The sequence below is a fragment of the Bombyx mori genome, chromosome 12, assembly GCF_030269925.1.
Source record: "Bombyx mori chromosome 12, ASM3026992v2".
Classification (NCBI taxonomy): Eukaryota; Metazoa; Arthropoda; class Insecta; order Lepidoptera; family Bombycidae; genus Bombyx; species Bombyx mori.
Genome location: NC_085118.1, coordinates 1890633 through 1917500, shown reverse-complemented (window position 1 = coordinate 1917500; position 26868 = coordinate 1890633). Strand labels below are relative to the sequence as shown.

General features: G+C 43.2%; 2 protein-coding genes across 3 annotated transcripts in view; both read left to right on the top strand.

Moving 5' to 3' along the window:
* LOC101744519 (neutral ceramidase) overlaps nucleotides 1-667 on the top strand; it is a 42713-nt gene extending 42046 nt beyond the window's left edge. For both annotated transcript variants that reach the window (XM_021350075.3, XM_004929361.5), the window contains exon 14: nucleotides 1-667. This exon is cut by the window's left edge and continues 384 nt beyond it. The gene's annotated coding sequence lies outside the window, so the exon portion shown is untranslated.
* Nucleotides 668-2591: 1924 nt separating this feature from the next.
* On the top strand, nucleotides 2592-25672 carry LOC101744377 (neutral ceramidase). The gene is made up of 15 exons (XM_021350163.3): nucleotides 2592-2739; nucleotides 4022-4244; nucleotides 7162-7305; nucleotides 8147-8323; nucleotides 8956-9083; nucleotides 10010-10208; nucleotides 12225-12431; nucleotides 13379-13498; nucleotides 19741-19830; nucleotides 20063-20176; nucleotides 20975-21202; nucleotides 21728-21823; nucleotides 23652-23819; nucleotides 24622-24734; nucleotides 25477-25672. Exons 2-15 carry the CDS (start codon nucleotides 4023-4025, stop codon nucleotides 25652-25654), a joined length of 2184 nt encoding a protein of 727 aa, XP_021205838.1. The 5' UTR covers nucleotides 2592-2739; nucleotide 4022; the 3' UTR covers nucleotides 25655-25672.
* The last annotated feature ends 1196 nt before the right edge of the window (nucleotides 25673-26868 follow it).

Below are 26868 nucleotides of genomic sequence, written 5' to 3'. Positions count from 1 at the left end.
ACATTTTAGGTTTTCTTTGTCAAACTTCAAATGAAAATGTAAATATTCTTCTTTTGTAAGCATTTTTGTCATCCGATTTCGAGGTCAATTGAAATCTACTCGTGTCCAACAATATTTGTTGTTGTTAATGTTGCACTGAACGTTTATTTTTCATGTCATTTAAGGTTATTTTGATATTTTGATTTAGTTATATATTTTTTTATTTTTTGTTCAAATAAAACAAACATTAGTATAAGGGTTAAATTAAGGGTTAATTATATAGATTTAGTTTCAATTATTTCATAGGCCAATTTTGATACTAGTCTTACCCGTAATACGTATATAATTACCCCTATAATTAATTAACTATATACAAAATAAAATTCTTTGCAAAAAATTACCAAAGACTAAAAATAGTTGTTCTTTGTAAATTTTATGTATTATTCTTGTAAATGTTAATAGGGCCCCCCATTTGGTAATGATAAACTTTAAGTTAAAATTTCATAATCAGTACATTAAAAAGTATATTAGAATTGAAAATATTTTATTATTATTAATAGATTTATATACAACACGCTCTTGAATCATGTTGTTTTTTTGTATTATAATAATTTAGAGTATTTTTATACCGAACGCCTGTTTCTTGTGCCAACGCAAACTTGTATTTGTGAATTAAATAAATATATCTTACTTTTGTTTTAATTTCTTTGTGACCTGAAAGTTATTCGAAATAAAAATTTGCATTATCAAATACTTTATACCACACCGAAGTGCTGGTGAATGTGTGATTACTAAGAACTTGTTTACTGGTGGTAGGACCTCTTGTGAATCCGCGCGGGTAGGTACCACCGCCCTGCCTATTTCTGCCGTGAAGCAGTAATGCGTTTCAGTTTGAAGAGTGGGGCAAAATTTTTTAAAATCGGACCAGTAGTTCCTGAGATTAGCGCGTTCAAGCAAACAAACTCTTCAGCTTTATAATATTATAAGTAATAAGTATAGATTCAATGATTCCTTTGGATCCCAATTGACCGCTTCCTTTTTTCCCCCATCTTTTTTTTTATTGCCCTTGTAGGCAGACGTCCATACAGCCCACTTGATGGTGAGTGGTTTCCGTCGCCCATGGACTTCAGCAATGCCAGGGGCAGAGCAAAGCCGCTGCCTACCTATTTGCTGGTACCCGAATGGGCGATTTCATCTACGTCTGGACGGGTAGGTGAGCTCTCGGACTCAACCTAAGAGCATTTGTTAACACTAGCCCCAGCAAGAGCAGTGCTTCGCTGAATCTACCACCAGATCGGAATTGGATTGTAATTATAGCGTTTCGTATAATTTCGGGAACCCGTATTATTATGAAGTTGGCATTCGTTGAACCCACTCCTCGAAGCCTCACTCGCCACTTTATTTTTATATTTGATCCATTGCGTACAAGGAATTTATACAACAATACGTTCATGTACAGTTCGTATTTTTTTTATTTTATTGCTTAGATGGGTGGACGAGCTTCACAGCCCATCTAGTGTTAAGTGGTTACTGGAGCCCATAGACATCTACGACGTAAATGTGCCACCCACCTTGAGTTATAAGTTCTAAGGTCTCAAGTATAGCTACAGCGGCTGTGCCCCACCCTTCAAACCGGAACGCATTACTGCTTCACGGCAGAAATAGGCAGGGTGGTGGTACCTGCCCGTACGGACTCACAAGAGGTCCTACCACCAGTAATAACGCAACTTATCATTTTGCGGGTTTGATTTTTATTACACGATGTTATTCCTTCACCTTGGAAGTCAATAGTGTAGTGTGTAAACATTCAAGTATGTATACAGATTACAGCCTTATTTAAAGTGCTTCTTCAGCACTACTGTCTTACTGTCTTGTAACTAAATACATATTTTACACAATAAACCGAACCTTCAAACTGAATGGACGTATTATTTACTCTCGTCTAATCCATCGAGACCAGACCACACCACATGGCGACCATGCCAGGATAGCTACTCTATAGCTACATAACACACCAACCAAGAACGGACCATGGGCACAACGCAAAGTAAAAGCAAAGTAAAGAACAAGTGGTCATTGCGCAGTCTGCAGCCGGGAGCAATCACGCACAAGCGACGGCGGAACACCTTCAGACGAACAATATCCTTGTCAAATGAACATTTGTTGAGTACGTATTTCATTAGAAAAATTGGTACCCGCCTGCGGGATTCGAACACCGGTGTATCGCTCAACAAACACCGCTGTGTCGTTCAACAGGACAGTTTCCAGAGGTTTTTCTAATATGAGCCATTTGATTGTGAAATGAACTTCGTGTTCCACTGCGTTTCCTGATGATATGTCTTCCAAATGAAGTTTGCGGAGACCACTAAAAGGTAAGCAGCGGCTTGGTTGTGCCTCTGACAGTGATCTTGTCCGTGAGCGATGGTAACCGCAAGCAATAAATAAAAAAGAAAATATATTATAGTTTAATATAAAATTTCGGATGTGATTTTTAAGTAGGCACTTTACATATCAATTGCCTTAACAATTACGATATGACCCCTTTGTTAGGATTTCGTTGTATAATCAGGTGATATAGCGATTAAATGATAACTCAATATTACGCTTAGGCATTTAATTATCGTAATTAAATGATCGAATCGGTTAAATTATCTGATGTTTTTCTTTATTAAATTTATTCTTACGTAAAGTCCGGTTGTAGCAACTAGGCTTTTTAAAAGGAAAATCAATCGGATATAAAAATCTTTAGGGCGAAAGTATGTAAGTACTAACGTGAATATTTTTTTATTGAATCAATTGGGAGGAATTAATGAACATAATTAATTTAGGAATAATTAATACTAGTTTAATGGTATAATCATCAGTTTTTTATCGGCCTAATGTTATTGCCCACGTTTTGAATACTGTACAGTTTTCCCCACTTAGATAAAGCGGCACGACACGAGAACCCTCTCATCGTGGCCGCCGGTAACTACATTCCCGATCCTGCGGACAGAATGGAAAGCAGTCGACGTCGCCCAAAACACGTCATCTCGGATCCTCCCAATCCACTAACGGTGCTTTTAGGTACCTCAAGCACCGGTCACCGTTCTCGTCGAACCCGTCGCTTGCGACGAAGGGCTCGACGAGTAAATTAACTCTCAGACACAGCCCACTGAGTTTCTCGCCGGATCTTCTCAATGGGTCGCGATTCCGATCCGGTGGTAGATTCTGCGAAGCACGACTCTTGCTAGGGTTCGTGTTAGCATCGTCGTCAGGTTTGAGCTCCGTGAGCTCACCTACTAGTCACGGTTACGCTGGAATAGCCACTCTAGGCAACCAGCTTAGGTAGGAAAAAAAAAAAAATAACAGTTTTCGTTGCCTAGCGGGTACGTCACCACAAAATGTAAATGACAAGTTAATGACAATGACGAGTTTTATAATATGTTTTATTTGTATTGCATAGATGGTTGGACGAGCTCACAATCCAACTGATGCTAAGTGGTTACCTGAGCCCATAGACATCTACACCGTAAATGCTCCCATCCACCTTGAGATATGAGTTCTAAAGTCTCAGTATAGTTACAACGGCTGCCCCACCCTTCAAACCGAAACGCATTGCTGCTTCACGGCAGATATAGGTTGGGTGGTGGTACCTACCCGTGCGGACAGTAATTACGCAAATTATAATTTTGCGAGTTTGATTTTTATGACACGATGTTATTCCTTCACCTGAACATTTGTTGAGTACGTATTTTATTAGAAAAATTGTTACTTGTCAGCCGGTCCGGACACCGTTGCATCGCAAGATAGTAATGCACCAGACGTCTTATCCTTTAGGCCACGATGACTTGAGTTTAAATACGATTACAGGACAGAGCGTACCTACTTAAGCTTGTGATCACAGTGAAATCATGTTTCTGCTTAATTAACAATTAATTGCACACGTATGCGTTTAGTTCAGGAGGAGGCTTATTATAACTAATATGGATTTTTCTGGAAGCCGCTTCATTACGGATCTATTCAGGTTGCTTGTAAACTAATCTATTATCATTAATTTCAGCATGGCATTATCTTTTGTGGGAAATGTCGTGATTACCGTGATCGTATTGGGCGTAATCAGTGGCACGAGTGCTACTTTCACTTTTAAAACCAAGGACAATATTGATAATCATGAAGATGATCAGTCTAAGCAGTTTCCGAGGCCAGAGCCAGAGGCGGCTTCGTCTTACGAAGTCGGCGTTGGTATTGCAGATATGACCGGACCCTGTGTTGAAATAACATTTGTAAGTAGAATAAGTTTTTTTTTTTTTTTTCGGGCAGGAGGTCAAACCTCTTCGACCCGGCAGGCTGGTTCTGGTCCAGCGGGGTATTCCGGGACACCAGTGGCACCGTCTGGGCGGCCCGACGGCCTGCCGTACCGAGACGGCCGACGTTTCAGAGCCTTCGATTCGCCTCGAAGGCTCCGTCGGCTGGGCGTCTTTGGGGTGAGCCGCGCCGTCTGGTTGTAGTGTTGACCGTGGTAGCCCCCCTACCTCATCCGGGTTCTGACCTCGGAGGGGATCGGACGTCGGGTGTAAGAGTGCAGGGGAGTCGTTTAGTGGGTGGGCTCTAAAATCCTTGGGCCCGCGGTCTGCTCACAACACCATGCAGATCGTTGAGTCTCACATACCCCTCGCGCCCCTTTTGCGCGGGGGCCTCGTAGGAGGTTCGGCCCTCTACCCGAAAAACAAAAAACAAAAAAAGGTTGTCAAACCTCTCACGAGATATCCGCGTCTAGAGGGCACGCGGAGAATGTAGGGCCTGTGAGTCTGTAGATGTTGAGAGCAGATTGCGCGCCCAAGGATCATATTTTTTGGGCTCTACTGTACCAAATTACTCCGCCCGAGGTCAGAACCCGGTCAGAGTTGGGAGGTTCCCGCGATCAACAGAGTAGAATAGTGAGTTGTGTTAACTTCATAAAGGTGAAAGCGACTAGGCCTTGCTTTTAGCATGGCTGATGTACCTATATGAGTGACGGTAAGTACTCCCCATTAGATGGCTCATATGCCTACAAAGGCAAATAATCGCTTCATTACATGTGACGTCATTCTGCATTACAATAATAATTGTGTTACATTTTATATACGCTAAAACACGACCACTAGCAAACACATCTGTTGCTAGTAGTCGTAATATATTGTGATCATATATATATTTTTTATTTTTTATTGCTTCGATGGGTGGACGAGCTCACAGCCCACCTGATGTTAAGTGGTTACTGGAGCCCATAGACATCCACAACGTAAATGCGCCACCCACCTTGAGATACAAGTTCTAAGGTCTCAAGTATAGTAACGACGGCTGCCCCACCCTTCAAACCGAAACGCATTACTGCTTCACGGCAGAAATAGGCAGGGTGGTGGTACCCACCCGCGCGGACTCACAAGAGGTCCTACCACCAGTAAAAAAGGTCCTACCACCAGTAAAGAGGTCCTACCACCAGTACCACCAGTATCATAATAATGATATCGTAAGCTATGATTGGATCTTCCATGAAAATATATTGAACTATTAAATTATTTATATTGATTACAATATTTATGATTATTAATTCATTTATATATTCGTATTTACGATTATCGATTCATAAAAAAACAGTGCTTCAAGGAGCGCTTTGATTTATATTGGAGCCATTATAATTACTAAGATATTCTAATTTACGAGTATGTTGTGTAGTTGCCTATATTCTCCTGTATGGTACTGAAAATAAATAAATAAATAAATATTTACTAACAATCACGCCACGTTAACTGGTCCCGTGATAAGTTCGTAAAGAACTTGTGTTACAGGTACCAGATAACGGAAATTAATGTAAGATTTTTATTATACACATACATATATTTAATATACATCCATGACCCTGGAAAAGACATTTATATTTATCATACAAATATCTCCCCTTGGCGGGATTCGAACCTGCGACCCCCTTGTGTAGTGACCATGTCACTTACCACTACACCAGACGGTCGTCATGAAAAAAGTAATTGTTATGAAAGAAGGCAATTAGAAATGTAAATGTTTAACTCAATTTATTATCTTTGGATTGTTTTTATGAGAAAATTGTAAATGAATAGTATAAAAACATTTTTTACACTCAGTATTGGAAGAAATTTAGTAATTAATCAGAGATGTCCACTATTTTTTTTTTAAATATATAACTAATTTTGAACATTGTAAGTTTGATGTAGCTAGAATTAGCATGCTCGTGGATCGACTGGTACAACGATGTCTGCCTGGACTTTATGTAATGTTCTACAATTTGTAACATGATACTTTCGAAGGCGATTTAATTTCTTCTGAATTAGCAAGTGATTGATTTGAGTACCGAGTAAAGTAACGAGATGGAGTTCAACTTCCATGTTAGGTAATTACCAGGTCCTGGACCTCGGCAGTGAGTAAGACACACTGCTCGAAGAACGTATGGCCACTGGGGCTGAAAAGCTTTCGAGTGGCGACCGTGTTCGAAAAGGCAGCTTGGGTAGGCTTCCTTCCGTCGATCTGGTCGCGGGAACCCGCTGGATGCAAGCTGTGCAAAACTGGTCATTGTGGCGAACGTTAGGGGAGGCCCATACCCGATCCTGTAGACCGAATGGTAAACAGTCGACGTCGCCCAAAGCATGTCATTACGGATCCTCCCGATCCATTAACGGTGGTTTTAGGCACCACAAGCACCGGTCACCGTCCTCGTCGAACCCGTCGCTTATGACGAGCGAATTAACTCATAGACACAGCCCACTGAGTTTCTGGCCGGATTTTCTCAGTGGGTCGCGTTTCCGATCCGGTGGTAGATTCTGCGAAGCACTGCTCTTGCTAGGGTCAGTGTTAGCAGCACTCCGGTTTGAGCCCCGTGAGCTCACCTACACACGTTAGGGCGAAGCTGAAATAGCCTCTCAAGGCTTACAGCATAGGTAGGAAAAAATTGAAAAAAAGGGGAGGCGTATGTCCAGCAATCGACGTGCGAAGGCTGATGATAATGACGATGATTCCTGTCGATTCTGGCACAATATTAATGCTTTCCGTGGACGTGTCCGCGTCGATATTTGAGATCGATCTTTGGAAAATTTCGCTGTAATATATACAGCGAAATTTTAGTGCGCGGCTGCAATTCAAACCAGAAGGCATTTTGTTTCGCAGCCGAAATAATCACATTGACCTTTGCAGATGGGTTACGCTGAGCTCGGACAGTCTGGCGAAGGTATACATTTGAGGCAGTTTTCCAGAGCCTTCATATTTTCGAAGGGGAATACCAGAGTGGTACTAGTCACAGCTGAAGTGCAGGCAGTAGGCATTGCCGTCAGGAGACAGGTGCGTCTGATCTATAATATATTGTTATTGCATATCGGCAGATTACCTAAAAATTCATCTCTTAAGTGATTCACAAAGCCTATAGGAAGTATTAAGTGAACTCCGCCAAGCCTGAGACTGTATTTTTTTTTATTGCTTAGATGGGTGGACGGGCTCACAGCCCACCTGGTGTTAAGTGGTTACTGGAGCTCATATACACCTACAACGTAAATGCGCCACCCACCTTGAGATATAAGTTCTAAGTTCTCAGTATAGTTACAACGGCTGCCCCACCCTTCAAACCGAAACGCATTACTGCTTCACGGCAGAAATAGGCAGGGTGGTGGTACCTACCCGCTCGGACTCACAAGAGGGCCTACCACCAGTAAATGTGTATACAATATCGGATATGTATGAAAAACGACCCACCTAGTTTTCATTAATTACATTAGCTACACTAGCCAATAGACATTTTTTTTATTGCCATTGTAGGCAGACGAGCGCACGGCCCACATGATGGTGAGTGGTTACCGTCGCCCATGGACTTCAGCAATGCCAGGGGCAGAGCCAAGCCTCTGCCTACCGCTTAATACTCTCCACAAGCCTCGTTTGAAGAAGGACATGTCATAGCGCTCGGGAAACACCGTATAGTTTGTCAGTAACAACGTGAATGTCACCACCCAACCCCTCCCAACTAGAATCGAGTTCTAAATGTCTCAGTTTTAACCGTACAACGGTTGCTCCGCCCTTCAAACCAAAGCGCATTACTGCTTCACGGCAGATGGTTCTGAAGTAGGCTCACAAGAAGCCTAACCACGATCTTGCCTGTTTCTCGCAACATGCATGCCGCGTATTGTTTTAGGTGGTGAAGAATTTGCAAGAGCGTTACGGTGACATGTACAGCCTCCGCAACGTGATAATCACTGGAACGCACACGCACAGCACCCCTGGTGGATATCTGGTGGATTTCATTCTGGACGTTAGCATATTAGGATTCTCTAAGGAGACTTTCAATGCCTACGTTGACGGAATTACTAGGGTGAGTTAGTGGAATAATATTTCAAAATTAACTAAAACATTAATGTTATAATATTTCAAAAGGAGGAGAAGGTAATTTAGTTAATTAATGTTAAATTAACTAAATATTAATGTTTAGTTAATTTTGAAATATTATTTCCTCCTTATTTTTCTTATTTATATATTACTAGCTTTTGCCCGCGACTTCGTCCGCGTGGAATAGTTCAAAGATAGTGCTTTATTTTAGAACAAATTTGGTTAGCATAAAAAACATTATAGTGAGCCAACCTTGACATATAGACATATGCTGTCAAGGACTTTTTTTTAGATTTTTTAAAGGAGAACAATTCTGTCATACATTATTTTAACGAAACTTTAACCGTTCCTGCAGCGCACTAAGCGGAAGCTCTTAGAAGGAAAAAAAAACCGATTTTGAAACATTATTTATTGGTGCTCCGCTTGCACAGATTGTGTCCGCCTGTATTGGTCTTAGCGTGATTTTATATAGCCTATAGCCTTCCTCGATAAATGGGCTATCTAACACTGAAAAAATATTTGAAATCGGACCAGTAGTTCTTGAGATTAGCGCGTTCAAACAAACTATTCAGCTTTATAACAGAAAAAAAAAATTGTGGAAGCTACTTATTTTTCCAGAGCATAGTCCGCGCCCATGAAAACATGGTACCAGCGCGTTTGGTGTTCGCTCAGACGAAAGTAAAGAACGCCCACAAGAACCGATCTCCCTACTCCTATAATAACAATCCTGCTGAGGAACGAGCTAGGTATGTTTTTTTTTTAATTTTTTTATTTCTTAGATGGCTGGACGACCTCACAGCCCACCTGGTGTTAAGAGGTAACTGGAGCATATAGACATCTACAACATAAATGCGCCATCCACCTTGAGATATAAGTTCTAAGGACTCAAGTATAGTTACAACGGCTGACCCACCCTTCAAACTGAAACGCATTACAGCTTCACGGCAGAAATAAGCACGGTGGTGGTACCTACCCGTGTGGACTCACAAGGGGTCCTATCACCAGTAAATACCATAAAGTACCTACATTCCCGATCCTGCGAACCGAATGGTAAACAGTCGACGTCGCCCAAAACACGTCATTTCGGATCCTTCCGATCTACTAACGGTGCTTTTAGCTACCTCAAGCACCGGTCATCGTTCTCGTCGAACCCGTCGCTTGCGACGAAGGGCTCTGCAAGTAAATTAACCCACAGACACAGCCCACTGAGTTTCTCGCCGGATCTTCTCAGTGGGTCGCGTTTCAGATCCGGTGGTAGGTAGATTTTGCGAAGCACGGCTCTTGCTAGGGTTCGTGTTAGCAACAATGTCAGGTTTGAGCCTCGTGAGCTCACCTACTAGTCCCTTGACGCTGATATAGTCTCTGTAGACCATCAGTGTAGGTAGGAAAAAAAAAAGACTGATAGTCACATTTGTATTCAATGAAATGAGTCCCACGTAACTCTAGAACTCTAGACGATTTTGGTATCAGAAGCCCTCAAAACTAATTAGTTCGTTCGCACATTTATGAAATTACCCCCAAAGACTAACTACCTATCTATAAAGACAGCGGCGTAGATTTAGAAAAGCCTATCTCCAGAACTGACCGTAATCGAGTCTGATCTGAAAACAACAATGAATACAGTTCATAATAATATTAAGTGTACCTAAACTTATCTCCATCTGTATCCTAGATATGAAACCAACACAGATGATTTGCTGACCCAAGTGCGGATAGAGAAAGGGGATGGAAGCCTCCATGGAGTGATGAACTGGTTCTCAGTGCACACGACTAGCATGAACATGACTAATAAGCTGGTCTCCTCAGATAACCTGGGCTATGCCGCTCTGAGGATGGAGAAGGAATTGAATCCAAGTAATTTGCCTGGAAAGGTGGGACATGTTTGAATTGTAACAAAGTGATTTAATTTTTCATTTGATAACAATGTAATGTATTAAATTAATACTGTATAAACTATTATATGTATGTATGTGTGTATATATGTATGTATATATGTATGTTTGTATATGTATATGTGATTTTGTATATATGTAGATATACTTTTTTTTGTATGTATTCGTAACCTAATATAAATTTCATTGCACCTACCACTATTTACTCTGCACTACCTTTGGTTGACTGGTAGAGAATGCATTAGGCATTAAGTCTGCCAATGTAAATTTTACATGAAGCGTAATAAATAAATAAATAAATAATGTAGATACGGGACTAGACATGAATGTGATTAAAAACATTCACTACATAATATTTATTCGTGCATCGTTATTGCGTCGAGTCCGTGACAGTGGCAACAGTCTTTTGAAAATCATATCGAGCAAGATCGACGGACTGCTGATTAATAGCCTTTGCAGCAGGCACTTGGAAGGAGATAAAAAAAAAAAGTAATGATATAAAATGTTATATAATGATAGTTAGGTGTTCGATTTTTTAAGTTACTAACATAGATTATAAGTAATTCTTACTAAAAAAAGGTTATGGTTTAAAAAAAAAAAAAAATGAAATAAAGTATTAATAATAAATAATAATACTCAAAATCTGCTGCGAAGTATCTTTTCGAAGCGACATTTCGCTTAATACGCGACATTTATCTTTGTAATTAAAGCCTTCGTCAAACAGAACGCGTAATTAGCGCGCGTCAGATCGCTAAACTGACGCCGCGCTATGACGCCGAGATGTGTTGTACTACTATGGTATATAACATACCGTCAAACAGAGCCCCAGCGCTATAAGTACGCAGCGCTATGTCGCGGCGTTAGGACGCTTTGACGTCAGGTGTTGTAATTTTTTACAAATTTTATTTTAACGTCCGAGTGAATGTGTATTAAAATACTAGATAATGCCCGAAAAAATGATATAAATAGTTAGAAGATACCCATGCTTATACAATGCCACATCTGAATCACTCGATTTCTTAATACTTTTAAATGTTCACACTGATATCGAAAGGCACTATGATTCGGCGAATGCGTTGCGTCAAGGAGCGTTAGACTCATCTAATCAATTGGTGTGACATGAAAAGAGCGCGACGTTAAGTACGCGGCGCTAAGTACGCGTTCTGTTTGACGAAGGCTTAAAGGTGCGTTTTATTTGGTACTAGCATCAACATGCTTTTATTTAAACTTCAGTTATGTTTACTCCATTCAAATACCCTCAATCATATACCATTTCTTCGCTCACTCCCCTCTTACGCATATCGTCTTTCACGCAATCTATCCATTTTTTTCTTAGGTCTACCTCTTCCTCTAAAGCAGCGGTCGGGGAACCGGGGTAAATTACCCCAAATGGGGTAAAATGAAATTTTGGGGGGTAAAACCGAAAAAAATCATTTAAATTAAAAAAGCTTTCTTATGGGGGCTATATATAAAATTTGAAGTGGTTTTTTCGTCTAATAATACAAGAAAAATATCATATGAATTATAAAATAACAATAAATTATCATTTACTTATATTTTCTGTGGGGGCGATTTTTTTTCCTCAACTGTATATTACATATATTACTATTATTATCGTTATGTATTAATAGGTATTACATTGATAAATTGAATAAATTATGTATAAATTATATTGTTAGTTATTGTTTTCTTTTCAAGATTATCAGGCGGGGCTATAATATGAAAGACGCTAAAAAGAAGCGATTTCGTTTTTTTTTTATTCTTCGCCATGGGGTAATATCAACTTACATAACAATATTTTGGGGTAATAATTAAAAAAGTACCCCGACCGCTGCTCTAAAGCCTTCCACATTGATTGTTAAAACTCTCTTACCAACCTCATTGTCATTTCGTCTCATTACATGTCCATACCATCATATAAATAAACATAATATATTCGATTTGTTTGACGCCGCGAGTTGGAATGAGGTTTGAGAGCCACTGTATTCCTATCAGCCGGATATCGTGGCCGGTTTCTTCTCGTCGAGTCTGGGTGATGTGTCGCCGAACACGCGCGGGGCTCGTTGTGAGTTCAGCAATGAGGAATGCGATCATCAGTTCCTGCTGTGCGCTGCTCAGGAGAGATGTTTCTCGAAAGGACCCGGGGAGGATATGTTCGAGAGTACCAGGATCATTGGCACCAAAGTATTTGAGGGAGCTATGGTAGGTAGTTTTTTTTTATGATGTGTTATGATGTGATATTATAAGTAGTTGTGCTTAAGCCACACATTCCGTTTCAAAAGAGGCTAAAATATGATGATACACGCCCATGCCATGATGATTGAGTATGTTATGTTAATAATTCCCACGTTCGTACACACACACACACACACACACACACACGGTTTGAAGGGTGAGGCAGCCGCTGTAACTATACTTGAGACCTTAGAACTTATATCTCAAGTTGGGTGGCGAATTTACGTTGTAGATGTCTATAAGCTCCAGTAACCACTTTACACCAGGTGGGCTGTGAGTTCGTCCACCCATCTATGCAATTAAAAAAAACTTTCACAGTCAGAAATCCAACTCTCAAAATCTCAACTATACGTATTTCTTAGTTACACTGTCGTTTAATATTGTTATTGGTTCAGGATAAATAAATTTTCTAAAACAACTTAAAAACTGTATTCAACACTTAAAACACTTAAAAACTTCACAAACATTCAACAAACACTTTATTCTCAATTCGCTTGTTCCGTTTCGCTTCAGGTGATCCGTTCGCTGTTTCGCTTCGAGGAGTTCCGATTACTGACTGACTGCGTGCCATCCTTGCAACGTTTTTATAGTCGATACCTCATCCCTAGAATTATCGAGAATATTCCACACATCTCTAGTAGTCGTTCCCGCTATCTGACAATAGATGGCGTTGTACTTCTCGAGCGTTCTAGGTCCTTTGATATTCGTTCGACGATCCGGCGATAGATGGCGTTACTCTTACTGGCGTAACAATATGGAATGAGAAACTGTTAATTTAGTACTATCAATTCTTAGTATATTTATTGTTGTGGCGAACCTTAGAGAAGGCCTATATCCAGTAATGAGGCCGAGGAGGGGTGAAAAACAAAGAAAACCTTACTGATACGTGGTATTGACCTTGGAAATGTTCACAGGAGGCACTTCGTTCTCCTGGTGTAGAGCTACAAGGCGACCTGGCGGTTGTTCATCAGTTCGTCGAGATGTCGCAAGAAGTGGTTCCTAAATACGATCCAATCAAGAAGACATTTAACACGGTCAGTATTGTTATTGGTCGTTTTTTGGTCTTGTGAAGAAATTAAATTTTTGTAAACATTAAAACTGCCAAAAACTTTATGTAAGACGTAAATAACAGTGATAATTTATGCCTCAAAGCATCTGTTTATGTTATTAACGTGATTTACCAAGGTCAGTAGTATTAGTCCTTTTCTGTTTTTGTGAAGACATTAAATTTTTATAAACATTAAAACCGCTGAAAACTTTATCTAAGACTTAAGTAAGAGTGATAATTTTTACCACATGGCATTTGTTTATGTTACTATCGTGATGAATTGATTCTCGCTCACGACTCGGTCGTGCGCGGACGTGCTTTCCGATCCGTGGCCCGCTTGCGAGCCGCGTCTCTGAACTCACAGTTGTGCTCGACAGTGTAGTGACCGTGAATACATCGTGCGTACAATTCGGTAGTGCGGACGTGCCGATCCGTTGGTCGCTTGCGATCTGCGTATCGAGGTCCATTTTTGTGCGCTAAAGTTTTGTAACCGCGAACCCACCCTTACCAACTGCCTTTTTCAAGGCAAAACCAATCGCTACGTTCAGCTTCCTGTGGCACTCACAGGCTAGCGATTTCCTAACCCTTCCCAAAAACAACAGTCTTTTTCAAGACTAGACCCCCGCTCGCGATTCTGCCTGCTGTAGCACTATACAGCCCGAGCGGGTTCCTTTCCTTTTCCCCGCCGATTGCCGTTTTCACGGCATAGGCATTCCCCCCCCCTGCTCCTTGCTGTCCTGCAGCACAGGGGGGTTACAAATCCTATCCGGGGCCTCGCCTTTCGGCGAGTTCAACAAAAGTCCCGGGGCCGCCCCCCCCGGGCAAGAAGACCGAAGATGCAGAACAGTGAAAGTGTCAGTGACAGTGATTTTGTCGGGTTCCTCCGGGAAAGGTACCCGACAATTAGGGCCGAATATTTAGCCTATAGGGCCTCCCGTGGCAATCCCTCCCCCCCCGCGTCCGTCGCCGCGTATTTCAACCGTGCCTCGGAGGCACGCCGCGCGCCCCCCGCCGCCGCGTTAAGTTCGAGCGCACGTTCCGACGATGCGACTCACGAAGCGCCTAGCGCTACCCCCACCCCCGCGCCCGCGTCGGTTACGTCATCACGCGCTACGTCCGCCGCGAACTCGATCGTTTCAAGTTCAGGCTCCGATACCGAATCGGAGATGGATTTCGAATCCGCGTCCAGCCCTCAGCCCGGAACCTCGGATGGTTTCCAAACCGTAACGCGCGGTAAAAAGCGTACTCGCGCCGTGGAGTCCCGGAGCTCCACGACGAAGCAGACAAAATCCGCGACCGCCTCCCGCCCGCAGGTAGTCGTGACACCGGAGTCGGACTCCGCTCGCCGCGTAACCCCGCCGCCGCGTCCCAAGCCCGCGCCCGCTCCTAAAGCAGCTGCCCCGCCCCCGCTGATTCTCCAGGAAAAAACTGCGTGGAACCGCGTTTCCCAGGCCCTTCAGGCAAATAAAATTAATTATACCCATGCGCGTAACGTCGCGCATGGGATTCAGATAAAGGTCGCAACGCCGGGCGACCATAGGGCCCTCTCAGCATACCTCCGAAAGGAGAACATAGGTTTCCACACCTATGCTCTTCAGGAGGACCGCGAGCTCCGCGTAGTGATACGCGGAGTCCCTAAAGAACTCGACATCGACTACATAAAGGAGGACCTGACCGCTCAGGCCCTCCCGATAGTTAGTGTGCACCGGATGCACAGCGGACGGGGCAAACAGCCCTATAATATGATACTCGTGGCGTTAGAACCCACCCCGGAGGCCAAAAAGAAGATCGCATGTCTCACGACAATTTGCGGCCTATCCGGGATCTCAATCGAAGCCCCCCACAAGCGTGGCACTCCCGGGCAGTGCTACAGATGTCAGCTTTACGGCCACTCGGCTCGTAATTGCCACGCGCGCCCCCGCTGCGTAAAGTGCCTCGGCGACCACGCCACACTAGATTGCTCGCGTGTTAGGGAAACCGCGACCGAACCCCCAAGCTGTGTCCTATGCCTTAAGCAAGGGCACCCCGCGAACTACCGTGGATGTCCTAGGGCTCCGCGCAAGCGTTCAACCCTCCCAGCTCCGCGAACCGTCGGCCCAAAGACTTCGGCACCCTCAGTGCCGAAACCTGCCTTCGTGCCGGCTGCAGTTCCCACGGTTTCAGCGTGGAAAAAGCCGCTGCCGTATACGAAGGCGGGAACACAAACCGCACCCCCGCCCCCGCTCGCGACACGCCCCGCGCCTCAGCCCCTGCTCGCACCTCGCCCCGCGCCCGCGTTCCGTCCCCCGCAACCCTCTGCCGCCAACGACTTCGCGCTCGTGCGCGACTTCGTCACCGCGGTGAACTTCGACCGTCTGCGATCGTTCGCTGACGCTATCCGTAGGTCGACAACCCCCGAACAGCGGCTCGCGGCCGCGTTCGATCACATGGACGTTTATGAGTCCGTGTCGCGTACGTTATAAAATCTTTACCGGTAATCAATGGCGCAAAAAGGTAGAGAAAAACCGTATTCCCTTACGTTAGCATTCTACAATGCTAACGGACTCGCGCGGCAACGCGATCAAATTTTCGAATTCCTCCGCGATAATCTTGTAGATATTCTATTAGTGCAGGAAACCTGTCTGAAGCCCTCGCGTCGCGACCCGAAAGTCGCGAATTACGTCATGGTTAGGAATGACAGACTCACCGCCTCCAAAGGCGGGACTGCCATTTACTATAGGCGGGCCCTGCACGTTGTCCCTCTCGATACTCCCTCGCTCTCACATATCGAGGCGTCAGTGTGCCGTATCTCGCTGACGGGACACCAGCCGATCGTCATCGCATCCGTTTATCTCCCCCCGGACAAGCCCCTTCTGAGCAGTGACATCGAGTCACTGTTCGGCATGGGAGACTCCGTCATCCTGGCAGGCGATTTAAATTGCCACCACACTAGGTGGAACTGCCATCGTACTAACGTTAACGGTAGGCGTCTCGACGCGTTTATAGACGACCTCACCTTTGAAATAGTCGGTCCCCCATCTCCAACATGTTATCCGTATAACATCGCGCTCCGTCCGAGCACTATAGACCTGGCATTGCTTAGGAACGTAACTCTGCGCTTGCGTTCCATCGAAGCAATGTCAGAGCTCGACTCAGACCACCGACCTGTCGTTATGCAGCTCGGTCGCCCCCACAACCCAGTCACTGTTACGAGGACCATGGTGGATTGGAATAAGCTGGGCACGTGCCTAGCCGACACCGCTCCGCCAATCCTCCCTTACGGCCCGGATTCGAATCTATCCCCCGAGGACATCGTCGAATCCATAAACATCATTACCGATCACATATCTTCCGCGATCATTAGATCTTCTAAAGAAGTCGATGTGGAGGACAGCTTTCACCGCATCAGACTGTCCCCCGATCTTAGGAATCTCTTAAGAGTTAGGAACGCGGCAATCCGGGCCTACGATCGTCTTCCCACGCATTCAAACCGGATTCGGATGCGTCGTCTACAACGCGAAGTCCACTCCCGCTTAAGCGACGCGCGTAACGATAATTGGCATAGTTATTTAGAACAACTCGCGCCCTCCCACCAAGCATACTGGCGACTAGCTAGGACTCTCAAATCCGAAACTACCGCTACTATGCCTCCCCTCGTACGCCCTTCAGGCCAACCACCGGCATTCGATGACGATGACAAGGCTGAGCTGCTGGCCGATGCACTGCAAGAGCAGTGCACCACCAGCACTCAACACGCGGACCCCGAACACACCGAGTTAGTCGACAGGGAGGTCGAGCGCAGAGCTTCCCTGCCGCCCTCGGACGCGTTACCCCCCATTACCACGGACGAAGTTAGAGACGCGATCCACAACCTACAACCTAGGAAGGCACCCGGCTCCGACGGCATCCACAACCGCGCGCTTAAACTCTTGCCAGTCCAACTGATAGCAATGTTGGCTACAATTTTAAATGCCGCTATGACGCACTGCATCTTTCCCGCGGTGTGGAAAGAAGCGGACGTTATCGGTATACATAAGCCGGGCAAACCGACAAACGAAACTTCTAGTTACCGTCCGATTAGTCTCCTCTCGACGATAGGAAAAATTTACGAACGGCTCCTTAGGAAACGCCTCTGGGATTTTGTTACCGCGAACAAAATTCTCATAGACGAACAGTTCGGATTCCGCTCAAAACACTCGTGCGTACAACAAGTGCACCGCCTCACGGAGCACATTCTGATAGGACTAAATAGGCGTAAACAAATCCCGACCGGCGCCCTCTTCTTCGACATCGCGAAGGCGTTCGACAAAGTCTGGCACAACGGTTTAATTTATAAACTATACAACATGGGGGTGCCAGACAGACTCGTGCTCATCATACGAGACTTCTTGTCGAACCGTTCGTTTCGATATCGAGTAGAGGGAACTCGTTCTCGTCCCCGTCAACTGACCGCCGGAGTCCCGCAAGGCTCCGCGCTCTCCCCGTTATTATTTAGTTTGTATATCAATGATATACCCCGGTCTCCGGAGACCCATCTAGCGCTCTTCGCCGATGACACGGCTATCTACTACTCGTGTAGGAAGATGTCGCTGCTCCATCGGCGACTCCAGATCGCAGTAGCCACCCTGGGACAGTGGTTCCGGAAGTGGCGAATAGACATCAACCCCACGAAAAGCGCAGCGGTGCTCTTCAAAAGGGGTCGCCCTCCGAACATCACTTCGAGCATCCCACTCCGTAGTAGGCGCGCAAACACCTCCGCCGTTAGTCCCATCACTCTCTTTGGCCAGCCCATTCCGTGGGTCTCGAAGGTCAAATATCTAGGCGTCACCCTCGACAGAGGGATGACATTCCGTCCCCATATAAAAACGGTACGCGACCGCGCCGCGTTTATTCTAGGACGACTCTATCCAATGCTTTGTAGTCGAAGCAAACTGTCCCTCCGTAATAAGGTAACTCTCTACAAAACTTGTATACGCCCCGTCATGACGTATGCAAGCGTAGTGTTCGCTCACGCAGCCCGCACCAACTTGAAATCCCTTCAGGTTATTCAATCACGATTCTGCAGGATAGCCGTCGGAGCGCCTTGGTTCCTTAGGAATGTGGATCTCCACGACGACCTGGAGCTCGACTCTTTTAGTAAGTATCTACAGTCGGCATCGCTGCGCCATTTTGAGAAGGCGGCACGACATGAGAACCCTCTCATCGTAGCCGCTGGAAATTACATACCCGACCCAGTAGACCGAATGGTAAACCGTCGACGTCGCCCAAAGCACGTCATTACGGATCCTCCTGATCCATTAACGGTGCTTTTAGGCACCACAAGCACCGGTCACCGTCCTCGTCGAACCCGTCGCTTGCGACGAAGGGCTCGACGAGCGAACTAACCCATAGACACAGCCCACTGAGTTTCTCGCCGGATCTTCTCAGTGGGTCGCGTTTCCGATCCGGTGGTAGATTCAGCGAAGCACTGCTCTTGCTAGGGTCAGTGTTAGCAACTCTCCGGTTGAGCCCCGCGAGCTCACCTACTAACGTTAGGGTGAAGCTGAAATAGCCTCTCAAGGCTATCAGCATAGGTAGGGAAAAAAAAAAAAGTGATGAATTGCATTTCTGCTACAGTAGGTAATTTATTTCAATACCGCATTTTTATGAGGGATTTCTGGATACTTTGAATATTGGATTGATCAAGTAAACCCACAATATAAGACCGAATGGGATAGTCAATAAATAGCTATGACGTCGTAGCATCATTTCGTCTCGATGTCTGTGCGGTATTGGAGTATTGGTCGCTTGGGTAAAGATGTTGGCGGCTGTGATGTGGTTCGCCCTTTTATTTCGCAATTTTATTCTAATACATTGATACAATTAAAACAAACATGTTGTGAATTTCTCCTCAATCATAAAAATCTACGAGTAATAACTAAGTGCTGTTGGTAAATCCACACTGGCCTATAGACTCTATATACCAATCAGGATAAGCCAATTTTACTGGTGGTAGGACGTCTTGTGAGTCCGCACAGGTAGGTGCCTATTTCTGCCGTGAATCAGTAATGCGTTTCTGTTCGAAGGGCAAGGCAGCCGTTGTACTTTAAAAACTGAGAAATTAGAACTCATATCTCAAGGTGAGTGGCGGCATTTACGTTGTAGATGTCTATGGGCTCCGGTTAACACTTAACACCAAGTGGGCCGTGAGCTCCTTCATCCATCTAAGCAATTAAAAAAGGAGAATAACATTGCTTTTACTATTTCCAGAATGAGCCAGTACGCGGCTGTTTTCCCGCCCTGGGCTACAGTTTCGCTTCAGGCACTATTGACGGAGCTAACACATTAAATATTACGCAGGTAAATTCATAATATTCATAATATTTTAGTAAAAAAAAACTTACATTTTTATGTCTATAATTTGTTTCCTTTTAAAAACCAAATTCAATCAATTACTATGTTTTATTTTATGAACTACTACCTAATTAATTTGATTTCTTTTTGTTGAATGTTAAATATTTATTCTTATTGTAACTTTGTTTTTTTTTTAAATGAACTTCTAATATTAATTCTATTCTATATTGTATTAAAGGGTACGCTACAAGGGAATCCCCTGCTGGATATCGTGGGTGGAATCGTGGCCAGACCTACTGCTGACGATGTGGAGTGTCACGCACCTAAACCTATACTTTTGGCTACGGGAAGAGTAAGTGAAATGCAATACAGCGTATTACAGATTACCTCTTGCACGCATCCGTAATCCTTTTTATTTTATTGCTTAGATGGGTGGACGAGCTCACGGCCCACCTGGTGTTAAGTGTTTACTGGAGTCCATAGATATTTACAACGTAAATGCGCCACCCACCTTGAGATATAAGCTCTAAGGTCTCAAGTATAGTTACTGTAAGTATAGGCTGCCCCACCCTTCAAACCGAAACGCATTACTGCTTCACGGTAGAAATAGGCAGGGTGCTGGTATCTACCCGTGTGGGCTCACAAGAGGTCCTACCACCAGTAATCCTCTTTGAATAACGTTCTCTCGAACTATAGCGCAAGCTCAATCTGTTTGCAATGGATGGCATCGTTGACCCAAGTTTCTATTTATTCCGTAAATCCAGTTCATGGTTTATCTGGTAATGATGCGTCCGAAATTGGTATGGTACCTTCCCGTACGGACATACAATGCAGGACGTTTGATTTTGATTATCGGTACATCCGGATTGGTAATGGCAATATTCTGGTAAAAATACTCACAGAACGCAACCACTCATTCCTTGTTTAACCCCTTAATCACTTTTTACGATACCTCCGCGAAGAAATGGCCCGGACGACACATCTAATGGTGTACCCGTCTAAGGCACTTAAAAGTAAAGTCGTTGCTTAATGGAGAATTACACTTAACTGTAGTTCGAAGCATAGCCAAAGGGCGTGAAACTGTATCTAGAGATATTTATGCGTTCTTCAATTTCACTAAATATAATTTTAACTGTATTTTTTTTTCTAGGCGAACTTCCCTATACCTTGGCATCCTCACATCATCTCTCTGTCGCTGATATGGCTCGGAGACCTCGCTATCGTGGGAGTGCCGGGAGAGCCCACCACCATGTCGGGAAGGAGGATGAAGGCAATGGTGGGAGACGTGATGCAGCGCCGCGGGTTCAAGCCCCGCGTTGTCATCTCCGGACTCACCAATGAATATATTCACTATGTTACAACCTTTGAAGAGTATCAGGTCAGTTTATGTTATTCGAGACATTAAAATCGATACTAACAAAAGGAAGAGAATGAACGGTAAGAGTACGTTAGTGAAAAAAGGTTGTAGGATTATAGGGATTAAAATTTTAAGCCACTTTTCTAACTAAGAGTCTAATCTAAGTTATACGGTATATATCTATTTATTGTATGTATAATATATATTTTCCTTAATAATATATTGTTAATAGTACACCGCAACATACCTGCTGTATCTTCTTTTCCAGAATTTCGGCAAATCAAACGGTTGGCTGGAAGAGATCGCTTTTAGCGATAAGACTGCTTATTGTACAAATGTATCTACATGTTGACTGTTCTCCTCCTTCTCTCTCTGTCTCTCTCTCCCTCTTTAAGTTGTGACTTTTAAGGGTAGGAAGGAAATGCGTATAGTTCTTAGCCTAATCCACTGATATCAAATCAGAGCTGTAACAATTCGTTAATTATGTCCAATGCAATAAAGGTTAATGTCGTAAAGTATATTAATTCGTAATCTCACTATTTCCAGGTACAAAGATACGAAGCCGCCTCCACTATTTACGGTCCGAACACGCTGGATATAATGCTGAATAAGTTTTCGGAGTTCACTGTAGCGGCTATTGAGGTATTTAACACAAAATAGACATTATTTTAAAAGCGTTAACAACAATGAACGGAGGTCGTAGTTATTTCTATAAGTCATCTACATTTGATCGATTTTCATAAGACTGTTACGCGCTGGGGTTCGGGATAAATAAAAATTCTACCGAAGTATAAATTAAAGACTGTATTAGCACTTAGAACACTCACAGAACTTTAAAATTCTTAATTCACTTCTTCCGCTTTGCTTCAGGTGATCCGTTCGCTGTTTCGCTTTGAGTAGTTCTGATTACTGACTAACTTCGTGCCATCTCTGCAACGCTTTTATAGTCGATCGATACGACATCCCTAGATATATCGAGAACAATCTGGACAAGTCGAGCTTCGATGTGTGTTTCCGCTATCTGACAATAGATGGCATTGTATTTCCCGAGCGTTCTAGATTTTACTAGTTCTTTTGATATTCGTTTCTACTATTCGACGATAGATGGCGTTGCTCTTACCGACGTAACAATACAATGTTATTTTTGCATACACGGTTACTACCATACAGTGAATTGTGTTAAAATACAAAATCAAATTATAATTCTAGGTAAATGTCATTAAAATTAACGATAGTCGCTCGATACTTACATAAACGGAAAGAATTTTCATCCCTGTCAATTATTATTTTGATTCAGAGTCAAGGTGATTATTTGTTGCCAGTTAAATCAATATCAAAGAATCGGCAAGAAACTCAGGTTTTGTTCTCTTCTAAATATATCGAGGGGTGAAAGGATATTTGGCTTAAGCGATATTTTTGCAACTTTACAGGAGAGGCAGTTAAAGCTTAAAATAGCAAAAAACTTTTTGAATAGAGTTAACTTAATTGAAGTTCACTTTACTTTACTGGTGGTAGGACCTCTTGTGAGTCCGCACGGGTAGGTACCACCGCCCTGCCTGTTTCTGCCGTGAAGCAGTAATGCGTTTCGGTTTGAAGGGCGGGGCAGCCGTTGTAACTACATATACTGAGACCTTAGAACTTATATCTCAAGGTGGGTGTCGCATTTACGTTGTAGATGCCTATGGGCTCCAGTAACCACTTAACACCAGGTGGGCTGTGAGCCCGTCCACCCACCTAAGCAATAAAAAAAATAGTTCATTTAAAAACATTGAATTGTTGATACTAATAACAAATAAGACGCACCTTTAATTAGATAGATGATAAGAGCAAAGATAAATGTCGCGTATTAAGCAAAATGTCGCTTGAATCAAATAGTCTTTCACCCGTCGAATCTAAGTAACATCACACACAAAACTCACAAAACGAATATTAAATCAGTACACATAATAAATATGACTAGAGGTCCCGCAGTAGTCGAAATTTGACTATAATTGTAAGATATGTAAGTTTGTATTTTATACTTCTATAATCACAAATTTCACCAAGGCTACACTATAAAAAAATATTAATAAAGACAAACAACATTTAACCTATTCTAAATTTGACCACAGACGTCAAGAACAAAAGCTTGACAATAAATAGTATGCATGCGTTTGTGCGTCAAATACATGGTATGTAGTGTGTGTGATGTTTTCTTTATTGATTTAATGTATCTTTTATGCATTATTTAAAAAAAATATTAGCATTGTGCACTTCTTCTCTATATTCTCTATAAGTGTGGAAATTTTCATACTCCTCCGTCCGCGAAATTTTCGTAAAAAGGGATACAAAGTTTTTGCTTCACGTATAATATATAGATTGTAACTAGACAAACAGGCGTTACCAAGAACTGACAAAGATTCTGTCAAATAATTCACGTGCCCTAATTAATTATCCGGTCAAATTATTGAAATTATGTAATTTTCAACAGAAAGGTGACGTCCCGCCCGGGCGAGAGCCGGCTGACAATCGTGCGCGCACGCTCTCTCTGATCATGCCGGTTATCGCCGACAATCCTCCTGTGAGGAGGAAGTTCGGTGACGTCATTGCACAACCTCCTGCTGTTGTACCAAGGGGGACCACTGTGACCGCTACTTTTGTGAGTTTGGTTTTCTACTATATTTTTACTAATAGTATAGAGCTAGTAGTATAGGTGTTGACATGAGGCCTTGGTTAAATGGTCACCTAAATCTCGACCGTATTATAGCAAAGAATTTATATTCTTTAAATTGGAATACATTGTTGCTTTGCATACATATAAGTTACGATGCTACCCGCTTGTTTCATTGGTATTTTTTTTATTGCTTAGGTGGGTGGATAAGCTTACGGCCCACCTGGTGTGAAGTGGCTACCGGAGCCCATAGACAACGTTAATGCCGCCACCCATCTTAAGATATGAGTTCTAAGGTCTCAGTATAGTCACAACGACTGCCCCACCCATCAAACCGAAACGCATTATTGCTTCACGGCAGAAATAGGCAGGGCAGTGGTACCTACCCGTGCGGACTCACAAGAGGTCCTACCACCAGTAAATTGAATTTGTATTGTACCGGTGTATTTTGGTTTTATCATCACTTTAAGATTGTCGGTACAAATATCTCGAACAGTATTCAGTTTTACAGCCTGAGAGGGTAACTACGAAGTTGCTATTTAATGGTGACGCAACCTTAGATTTGATCTTTTATAGCACACGCGTGGTCTCACGTGGAGTATTATTACTAATATTTAGGAAAGGACTCATATAAACCACTTACTTATATTTGATTTGACTAAAATAAATCCGCTGAGAACGTGAAAAATTCTGGTGTCACTAGAGTTCTTTGAATTCGAACGCTTGGGTCTACCGGGACACTTCATTATCTTCTGTGTTCCACCGGAAATTCATTAGTAATTCATTTAAGGTCGGAGCGAACCCCCGTAACGACTTGAAGCAAGAAGAAAGTCACGCAGTTGTCCAGCGTCTGGAGCTCGGCCGGTGGATCGATGTCGCCAATGACGCTGACTGGGACACAAGGTGATTTTTTAGCTTATGTTAGGATTTTTTCAAGCTTTTCTATGAATTCATTAGTTTTCTTTTCAGATTTAAATTGCAACGTCATAGCGATTTTCGTGTAATGTTTTTTTAATTGATTTAATGTATCTTTTATGCATAATTTAAAAAATATATTAGCATTATGCACTCCTTCTCTATATTCTCTATATGTGTGGAAAATTTCATACTCCTCCGTCCGCGCAATTTTCGTAAAAAGGGATACAAAGTTTTTGCTTCACTTATTAATATATAGATGTGTTAGCGATAATTATATTGCAATGATGCTACGCCAGTCTCGGGATAGCACGTTAGTTTGTAATCCCAATATACTTTAGTCACTTAACTGAACACGTGTCTTATTAATCCTTGCCCGATATAGACTGAACAAATCGCAATACGCAAACCGATTTTACAGACAACCAATAAATTTTTTGATGTGTTGTTGATTTTTCCTTTCGTAATATTAAAAGGCAATTTTAAAACAGTATTAGTAACAGTTGTCGAAAGGGATTATTTTTGTATTAACGCAACCAGCCTTTCCTTTTTTTTAACGGTAAGCAACTGCTTGGCTCTGCCCCTGGCATTGCTGAAGTCCATGGGCGATGGTAACCACTCATCAGGTGGGCCATACGCTGGTCTGCCTACAAGAGCAAAAAAAAATAGCCCACCCATTTCCAGTCAGAAATATTGAGTAGCTTGTGTAACTTAGTGATTTAAATTACAGATTTTACTGGAAGCGTCTCTCCACAATAGCTGGCACGAGCGAGGTGAGGTTCTCTTGGCGGGTTCCCGAGAGCGCGCAGTCAGCCCCGCACCGCGTGGAGTACCGCGGCGCCGCGCGGAGCCTCTTCGGAAGGATCACGCATTTCACGGCCCAAACCGACAGCTTCTCTATACAATAAACAATTGCTTGCATACTATTCTTGAACTACTATTTTTTTCCCTACCTATGCTGATAGCCTTGAGAGGCTATTTCAGCTTCACCCTAACGTGTGTAGGTGAGCTCACGGGGCTCAAACCGGAGTGTTTCTAACACTGGCCCTAGCAAGAGCAGTACTTCGCAGAATCTACCACCGGATCGTAAACGCGACTTAGTGAGAAGATCAGACGAGAAACTGTGGGTTAGTTTACTCGTCGAGTCCTTCGTCACAAGCGACGGGCTCGGCGAGGACGGTGACCATGAACATAAAATAGGACCTTTTTTTTAACGCTGGGAAATCTGTTCGCGTATACCTAGTCGAGTTGGACAGACCGGGCTATGTCGGACTCCAACGTCTTCAGAGAAGAAGAAAACCAAGTTAGGACCTACTGTGAGTCCGCATGGGTAGGTACCACCACCCCGCCTAATTCTGCCTTGAAGCAGTATTGCTTTTCAGTTTGAAGGGTGGGGCAGCCGTTGTAACTATACTGAGACCTTAGAACTCTTATCTCAAGATGGGTGGCGGCATTTTCGCTGTTGAAGTCTATGGGCTCCAATAACCACTTAACACCAGGTGGGCTGTGAGCTCGTCCATCTCGTGCCATCTAAGCAATAAATAAAAAATCCTCCTCCAATTCCTGCCAGGAGACTACGCCTTGAGAAAGGCGCGTGAGGCACCCACCCCGCAGAACCGACTACCGACTAAACCCCATTTAGCTCCACCCTACCTCCACCACACCTCCAGCTAGATGAAACCTACGCTACCGAATGCGTGCCGAAATATGGTCACAGTAAATCAGATCAAAATAAGTAAGTAAGTAAGGAAATTTGGTCATCTTAGCTTTGTTTACTTCGCAACGTACTTCATAGGCAGATCGTAGAAGAAAACATGTAACACAGTTTGATGATTACTAAACAAACTCTAAGTTTTTGTCGTGAAGGCTCATTTTCGACTGCTGAACAAATCATCAAACGTCCTAGTCGAACAGAGAAGCTAATTTTAGCCGTGGACTGTTCATTTTGTTCATTTTTCAATTGACAAATATTACGGGCAGATTACGTCAACTTTTACTTGTATTCTTACAAACTATAACATTCGATTTCATGTTTTTTTTTAAATTTATTTTTATTGCCTAGATGTTTGGACGAGCTCACAGCCCACCTTGTGTTAAGTAGTTACCGGAGCCCATAGACATC

Excerpts from the sequence above, each read along its gene's own strand:
- LOC101744377 (XM_021350163.3), top strand. The coding sequence starts at position 4,023 with ATGGCATTATCTTTTGTGGGAAATGTCGTGATTACCGTGATCGTATTG. Across the intron at positions 9,084-10,009 it reads CCTGCTGAGGAACGAGCTAG|ATATGAAACCAACACAGATG; the intron begins GTATGTTTTTTT and ends TCTGTATCCTAG. Across the intron at positions 24,735-25,476 it reads GACGCTGACTGGGACACAAG|ATTTTACTGGAAGCGTCTCT; the intron begins GTGATTTTTTAG and ends TTTAAATTACAG.